At 45.1% G+C, this 8,268-nt stretch overlaps 1 protein-coding gene across 4 annotated transcripts in view; it reads left to right on the top strand.

Annotated features, from left to right (window-relative positions):
- Window positions 1-912: 912 nt before the first annotated feature.
- Window positions 913-8,268, top strand: part of PPP2R3B (protein phosphatase 2 regulatory subunit B''beta) — a 116,685-nt gene continuing 109,329 nt past the window's right edge. Inside the window, exons 1-2 of one of the 4 annotated variants that reach the window (XM_019524170.1) lie at window positions 913-971; window positions 4,458-4,907. In XM_019524170.1, coding sequence (XP_019379715.1) covers window positions 4,560-4,907 — 348 coding nt within the window. In that variant the 5' untranslated portion in view covers window positions 913-971; window positions 4,458-4,559. Of the gene's footprint in view, window positions 972-1,031; window positions 1,068-4,300; window positions 4,322-4,457; window positions 4,908-8,268 lie in introns of those variants that run through there. The other 3 variants (XM_019524169.1, XM_019524172.1, XM_019524171.1) reach the window with 3 other exon arrangements.

Here is an 8,268-nt window from a genome sequence, read left to right as displayed (position 1 = left end):
GCAACCTGGTGGGGGGTGGGGAGCATCCTGGCCCAGTTGGGACTGGGGGTGGGGGAGCAGGCCTGAGGCTGGAGCTGGCTGTGTAGTGTATCTACTGCACCCTGCTGTTAAATTTTTGGAGCCAGGGGAGATCCCCATGGGCTGGATGTCACAGGCCAGACACTGAGTATCCCTGTCTTCCATGGAAGCTACTGTCCCACTCACCTTTGCCCTTCCCTTCCCCATGCTGCTCAGGGTTTGAATTACTGGGGAGCTGGAGAGGGCTGAGAGATTAGAGCCCTGCTGTAAGATTTGAAAATCATAACGGGGGGGGGGCTCCGATTTTATTAGGGCATCCGTGACGGGCAGCCCATTTATTTTTGCAGACTACCCCTCTCCCCCAAGAGTTAAAGTGTAATTTGAACACTGATTCTCCTAGCCAGAGCAACCGCAGCCATTTCCCGACAGAAAGGCCCAGGGGCTATGGCCTTTCATGCAGGCTTGGGCTCCTTTACTGGATTGAACCAGCTGGGAACAACCAAGGGAAAAACCCACGGGGAAAACGCACTCTACCCCACGGGCCAAGGAAAAGGGCCAGCTCTAAGGCGGAGGCACGTGCGAGTGGGGCAAAGGGAGGGCTCCCAGCCGCGCTCCATGCCCCGCCCTGAGGGAATGGCCAGGGGTGGGGGGGGTGCCGTACAGCCTGCTGGGAAAAGAGAACGCAGGAAAGCCTCTGGGAAAGAGCTGGGGGCGGGAAGACGGCGGGACTGCGATGTCACGACACAGAAGCCAGAACCGACGCAGTCCAGGCCCGCGACTTTCCTTTCCCGCCCTCCCGTCGCCACGGCAACCAGCCGCCACTTCTTTCTCGCCGGGGGCGTCTCGCGAGACTTGTCCGCTGTCTTAAATGGAGCGCGCGGGGCGGGATGGGGAGAGCCGGAAGCGAGGTGCCGATTTGAAGGCGGTGGCGGGAGGAGGCGGGGTGTGGGGAGGTGAATTAGGAGGGGTCGGAAGCTTCCCCACCTTCCCCAGTACAGCAGTTCCCTCCGGCTTGGCCCGGCCCGGCTGGGCGGGGCCTGTGCGTGGAGGTGGGTGCGGGGGGGGGGAGACGGAGCGGCGGTTTGTCCCCCGGTTCCTAACGGCTTCGGGCGTGGCCGGACGTCCCGCCCCGCCCGGGCCCGGAATCCGCCTGCGGGGCGGGGCGGTGTAGGTGCTGCGACGCCCTGCGCTCACGTGTGGAGCAGGCAGCTGAAGGGAAAGCGGGCGCGGGCTTTAAAACACGGGCGCAGTGACGGGGCGGGGGCACGTCACTGGTACCCGACGCCTCCTGCCTCGGGTGGCTGCAGAGCATGAGCGCTTGGGGCGTACCAGCTGGGGGCGGGGCTCTGGTGAGAGACCCTGTGGGATGTACCAACAGGTGGCGGAGGGGGTCGATCTAGATAGACATTGGGATGTACCAACAGATTGTAGAGAGGCTTCTAGCGAGAGACTGTGGGACCTAATGGGTTATGAAGGGGCTCTAGCAAGGAACTGTGCAGGGTGTACCAACCAGCTTCACAGAGGTTGCTAGAGCAGTGGCTTTCAACCTGTTTTTCTTTTGCAGACCCCTGTGGAAGTTGTGGAGGTGCACACACCTTTGAATTGTAAGTGTGGGTATTTGCATAGTTCTGGTTGATCCTAGTCCTCTTTCATGGACCCTTTAGAGATCATCTGTGGACCACAGGTTGACAACCACTGTTTCAGGGGGAGATACTGGGATGTACTAACCGTTTGCAGAGGCTCCTAGCAAGAGAGATCGCAGGTCCTGTCTCAGTGCAGTGATGTTGTGTGAGGGAGTGCTGGTGTTGGGGGAGCCAGCTACACCTTGGGGGAAATTGAAACCATTCGTAGCATTGCCAGAAGCCTGTAGTGGCCCAGGACTGGGAGATGCACTTGTTCTGGTACTAGGTGAAACCCCAGCTTGCTGACTTCTTAAATATGCTGAGCTGACAATAGGAGCAGTGGTTTGGCATTTAACTCCTCTTTAAATGCCCTTTAAGAGCCCTACTACACATTCAAATAAAAGCAGAATAGAAACCAGCTGTAGAATTGTTACACACTTTTAAGTGCTAACTTTGTAGCTGGCTGGCTCTCTTATAGCTGGACAGTCACTTTAATCATGTGATTATTTCTTGAAATGGCATGTCTGGCCAGTCTAAATTTATTGCACAGTTGAGCAGTTAATTGTGTAATACAAGTTTCCCTAGCTTTATGCTGTATGTGTGTTCCTGGAAAGTGGCGCATAACTTGAATTTCCATAAAAGGAACATGGTTTACAACGTAACAAATAGGGATACATTCCAAGACCTTGACTGTGCTGACCCCCAGATCCAGTTCTACCACTTATACAAGACTGTCACGTGAGAGTGAATTTGCACATATAGAACCCGCATAAAGTGAGGGAAACCTGTATATGTAACGTGTAGCAGAAGCCTTACAAATACTGTCCTATCATGTCTTCCAACTTGAGTTGGTGTATTAGAAACAAACAGTGAGCAATGGTACTTCATTGTACATGGGTTTTTCCAGTAGATGAGGAAATCGAGGTGCGAGTTTAGGTAGCTTGTCCAAGGTTATCAGGTAATCCACCTAAATGACCAACATCAAACAACTTTGGTTCTGTTCTCACTGTTTAGTTGTAACCTTCTGCTTCCTGCCTCAAATTGTGGCCTCTCTCTCAAGTGAGAATGATGCAAAGGCCTTATAGCCATATCAACAGGATAAGTCGGGGTAGGATAAGTCAGCCTATTCTGGGTGTGGGCAAGACCAGTGGCTTTCAACCTCTTTTATGTACCAGGACCCATTTGTAAACATTAATGGCCAGTCCTGCCCTCTGCCCCCAGGTTCCAGACCCCCAGGGTATGGGGAAGGGACTGGGTGTGTGGGGTGGGAGGGGCACAGGGGGGCCCCAAGCAGCCCTGGTTTCACACGTTTTTCTTTACAGGCGAATCCATTTTGAAACTGTTGATGCAGTTTTAAAGTTTGTTTGTGACCCTTTCATATATTCTTGTGACCCACTTTTAAGTCATAACCAATGGTTTGAGAAACACTGACCTAGACAATCCACCCCAAGTCAGAAGCAGGTGGGTGCCAAGGCTTGGCTGCTGCTCTTGTTTCTGTGGCAGCATGAAGAGAGCTCCCCCACAGCCAAAACCCTATATCTGTAGACTAGATTCAGTGCTTTTGTGGGCCAAATCTGGCCTGCCAGCCAGACATTCCCAACCCCTGGGCCTTGCTATCACTTGAATGATAGCATGAGAATCACTAGAGTGAATGCTGGCAGAAGTCTTTCTGCTGCAAGCATTACGCCAGCTGGGCCCACATCAGGGGTTTTGCCAGCCTAGCTGTGTTGACCACTAATTATTTTTTCTGATACCCATGTTATTAGCTGATGGCACTCTAATGTAGATTAAGCTTGGGTTTCAGTTTATTTTTATGAACTGTAAAGGTTAAAAATCCATTAAAATATTCGACACATTCAAATTGTGTCTCTATATTTATTAAATGAACTAAATTTAAGTTTGAAGATGATACCCATAACTTACTTGTATACATTTAATAAGAAACCTCACTTATATTGACAGATAACTTTTAAAATGTTGTGTTTTTGATATCACTTAAGGCAGTGGTTCTTCAACTTTTTAGACTCAAGGTACCCCAAGGTGGACTTGAAGAATCTCTTGGAGAATACCAGCTGCGTTTCATTCACTTTGACTACAGAAAAACAATAGAGTAATTCTGTTGCAAAGAACTCTGACCACAAATGATCAAAATGTTTTTAAGACTATGGATTCCTTTTGGAAATCTCTGTTTATCATGTGAATAATGTTTGCACTCTTAACAGTTCTGTGTGGCACCCAACAACACCCCTAAAAGAATCTCAAAGCAATGACACCCTGTTTGAGCATCTGCATTCAGACATAATCAGAAGTTGCAGAATTAAGATTGAACCTTCACCCTTGAATGTTTGATTCCTCAATGTTAATTTTTTTTTAATGCTAAATTCCCTAAAACATGAACTCATGGAGTTACATTGCTTATTGTAGTAGTTTTCTAGAGTCATAGACAGCCTTTTGAAGAACTATCCATCATCACCAAAGCAAAGACCTTAAAACTGTACGTCTTCACAGAGAGAGATGGAGAAAGCTGCCAGTGTTTGACTAACCAGATCAATGTTTACCTTATGTGGTGTGTATGTATAGCAGTGCAGGGTGGGGATTCACAAAGAACTGCTACTTTCTGAGTTAGTTTTAAAAGTCTTTATGGTGATGATAGGGTACTAATTCCTAAGCATTGGAATGTGGTCAGTTTCTTGTTTTATTTTTACATGTTTGTCACAGACCCACAAACTGGGTTAGTACCATCTGGGATTTAATTAAGGTTGTTTCATTTTGCCTTGGCTATCATGTTAAGTAACAAAAAGTTTTTTCCTTTAACAGGAATCTTGGATTTCTTGAAACAAAGGAAAAGAGCGGGATAAGCTGTGAAAAGTCTCAACATTGTATTGAATTTCTGGTGGAACAAGGCTAAATTGGTGGAAAATGCCATCTGGGAAAGTTTTGCAGCCTGTACTAAAAATGAAAGTGGATGAACTGTTCTTATGCTGGCTGAGCCAGCCTTCAACCCAGCTGATGCTAAAAGATTGGTTGAAAAGCATCAAGAATGAAGAGAAGATTGAAATTGGCAGTGGTGATGCTGGGTACAATGAACCTCTAATTTTTGCAAATAAAAACTCCAACTCCAAACGGAGTATGTTAGATAATTTGATAACTCCTTTGATGCCTTCTGGTTCTCCTCATCTTTCCACGACTCTTCCACTGGGAACTTCAGCCAGCCCAAGAAGCATATCTAATAGTAGAGGAATACGTAGATCAACAGGGAGCAAAGTAGTAAGTGCCTCTTCTTTTCTTTTTTTGTCTATTTTAAATAAAGATATGCCGTAAGTGGTCTCAAAACTGGTAAATCAAGGCAAGAGGTAAGGGTGCAAAATATAAAGCCTAAACATGTTGGCAAGGATTACTGTGCCTTATTAACACTTCTTCAAATTCCCAAGGGATTGGTAGTCTTAGCAATTGGCAAAATAGAGCTTTTTTTTTCCCTTTTTGTTTAAAAGATTAGCTCTTATTCTCTTTGACACATGGATAATGATGTGTTTTGTCAGCTTGAGGTTTTCCTCCAATGTTTCCACTTATTTTTGAGAATTGGCATGAGTGGTCATTACTTATTCAATACTGTGCATTTTAAAGAAGCAAAGTAAAAGGAAACTTTTTAATTCCAGGGTATGTATTTAGAGCAATTGACTAAAACTGGGGGGGGGTCATCCCATTACACCCTAATGGGGTCATCCCATTACACCCTAATAAAAGACATAACAATGTTCATAATTGTGTTGCATGTCTTCATAGGTGTTTTTCTGTGATGAAGTCCTCTTGCAGAATTAGAAGCCCAAGAAAGATGTTACTCTTAATTTTGGAGTAGCTGCTGTTAAACTTAACTTTTTTCATATGCAAGTGTTTCTGCATGTTAAACTTATGAAGACTTCTAGTTTCTCTTTCTCAGATGTGGAAAAATGGCTCTTCTGCTCATGTTGTCTGGAAGCTCTAGTTTATTGTTTAGTGAAGGTCACATGCCACCTTTCCACACCTGTATCATAGCAGTAATATAGTACAGTGCTCTTTTACTTCATTTGAAAAATTTACCAAGCTCTTGCCTAGAATTCAATAGATCAGTAGTGGGACTACTTACCAGTTAAGGGGCAGTGTTCTGTTGAAGCTCTAGCCCCTTGTTCTTACTAGGAAGGATAATTGACCTTTAGCCCTAGAGGCTGTTTACACAGGAACAGCTTTTATAATGGTATAAACTTGAAAGTTTACCTATCTACTGCCTAGGATCAGTTACTTTGTTTGTGAGGCAGTGGCAGACTTCAAGTTATGATTTCTAGGGTACGTCCTTTTTTTGGTCTATCATGGTGAGAGATGCTTTCAATTTAGATACTTGGAAGACTACTGGTTATAGAACTCCTTATCACAAGAGCTCAGTGCAGTAGTTTTTATTCAAAACGAGTAATTGCAGAATTACATGACACTATCTCAGCAAACAGCATTTTGGGGCAATGGCTTCCATGAAAGCATACAATGAAGTAGAACTAGGTAGTTTAATTTTGTGCCTTGTTATGTAGATTGAAATGAACTAAATAGAAAATGCAGTCTCTACTGTTACATGCATATCTTGAGCCAGCTTGCTCTCTAATTTCCTGAAGCAGGATAAGTCTAGGTCGGGTATTTGTTTAAAAAAAAATAAAACTAGAAATATGGCCTAGACTGTACTGTTTCCATAGGTGGATAAACAACTGGCTCAATAGCCTTGAGCAAAAGGTAATTTATAAATGGATCCATATCACAATGGCAGAAAGCTTTCTGTGGAGTTCCAAAGGGGTCTGTCCTGGTCCCAGTGCTGTTCAATCCGTTAATGATCTGGATGCTGGAATCTACAGATGATGACAAACTGGGAAGGATTGTAAATGTGTTGGAGGTTGAAGTGACAATTCGCAAAGTTCACAACAGATTGGAAAGCTGGGCTAGAATGAAGCTCTGTGCCATCAAGTGCAAGGTGCTACACTTTGGGGAAAAATACTTGGAAACAAATTCAAAATGAGTGACACCTGACTGTATGGCAGCACTACAGAGAGAGATTTGGGCATCTTGGTAGGTCACAGACTTGGTGCGAGTCTGCACTGTGACTGCAAAAAAAGGCAAATCCAATTTTGGGATTCTTCAATAGAAGCATTAGGTGCAAAACATGGGAGGTGATGGCTGTTCTACTCTGACTGGGATTAGGACTCATCTAGAGTATTGTATGTGGAGTTGAGCTCCTCATTCTAAAAAGGGGCATAGACAAGTTAGAGGGTCGGAGACGGACAAGAAAAATGATAAAGGGCTTAGTAGACAAGTGACATGACAAGAGGCTGAAAGAGCTAGGCATGTTCAGGTTGCAGAAAAAATATTTAGGAGGGGACATGAGAGCAATCTTCAGATGACTGAAGGGCTGTCATGAAGAAAAGGGAGTAGGATGTGGACCAGTGCTTTGAAGTTGTAGCAAATAGGTTTAGATTGGATACTGGGGGAAATCTTCACTGTTGGAACAGTGAGGCAGTGGAACAGACTGCCTAGGGAAGCTGTGGACTGTCATTCAAGAAGAGGTTGAACAGGCATTGGTCAAGGCTGATGTAGGTGTCTGTTCAACTATAGGTAGTTCCTATGCTTCTGGGCTTTGGTTTCTGCTTTGGGACTGGGGTGTGCCAGTGGGTCTTGCTGGGACTTAAACACAGAGGTTCCTGGATAGGGGGTCTTGCCCCTCTGCTCTGGGTCTGATTGGTCACAGTATTTGGGGGTTCAGGAAGGAATTTTACTTTGGGCACATTGGTATGGACTGGGGGGGGTTGCCTTCTTCCTAGGATCTTTTGAGCATATATTAAGAACATTTGCAGCAGCAGGGTAGTAGCTGCTTTTGGTCCCCCTGCTTTACCTGTGGCAGAGTAGCATATTGTATCTGAGTTGACTACAGGCATACCTTGGAGACATTGCGGGTTTGGTTCCAGACCACCGCAATAAAGCGAACATCGCAATAAAGCGAGTCACACGAATTTTCTGGTTTCCCAGTGCATATAAAAGTTATGTTTACACTATACTGTAGTCTATTAAGTGTGCAATAGCATTATGTCTAAAAAAAAATGTACATACCTTAATTAAAAAATACTTCATTGCTAAAAAATGCTAACCATCATCTGAGCCTTCAGCGAGTCGTAATCTTTTTGCTGGTGGAGGGTCTTGCCTCAATTTGTAAAAAATGCAATATCTGCGAAGCGCAATAAAACAAGGTATGCCTGTATTAACAAAGCATGACCAATGAGAAACTTATGTTTCTCCTTCCCCGTGAAGCAGAGGACACGGGAGTAAGGTGTAAAGAGACAAGGACCAATAAGCAGAATGGAGTATGTTATAAAGGGATCCAACTGGCAAAAGCACTGACCTTTTTGCCCTGGAGAACACAAACTTAGGCTAGAAGTTAAGAGCAGAAAAGGGCAACCTGTTAGGAACAAAGTAGCTGATCCTCGCTACCCACTTTATATAGAATGGAAAAGAGCAACACTGGCTTCAGAGAAGCGAGCTGTGGCAATGGTTACAGTAATCAGGACAGAAGGGGTAGAGACAGAAGTTACACATAAACTGGTTTAAGTCATCAGAAACTGGT

This window comes from Gavialis gangeticus, unplaced genomic scaffold (genome assembly GCF_001723915.1).
Source record: "Gavialis gangeticus isolate Ggan-Ray unplaced genomic scaffold, GavGan_comp1, whole genome shotgun sequence".
Lineage (NCBI taxonomy): Eukaryota > Metazoa > Chordata > Crocodylia > Gavialidae > Gavialis > Gavialis gangeticus.
This window is presented reverse-complemented; position numbering and strand designations above follow the sequence as displayed.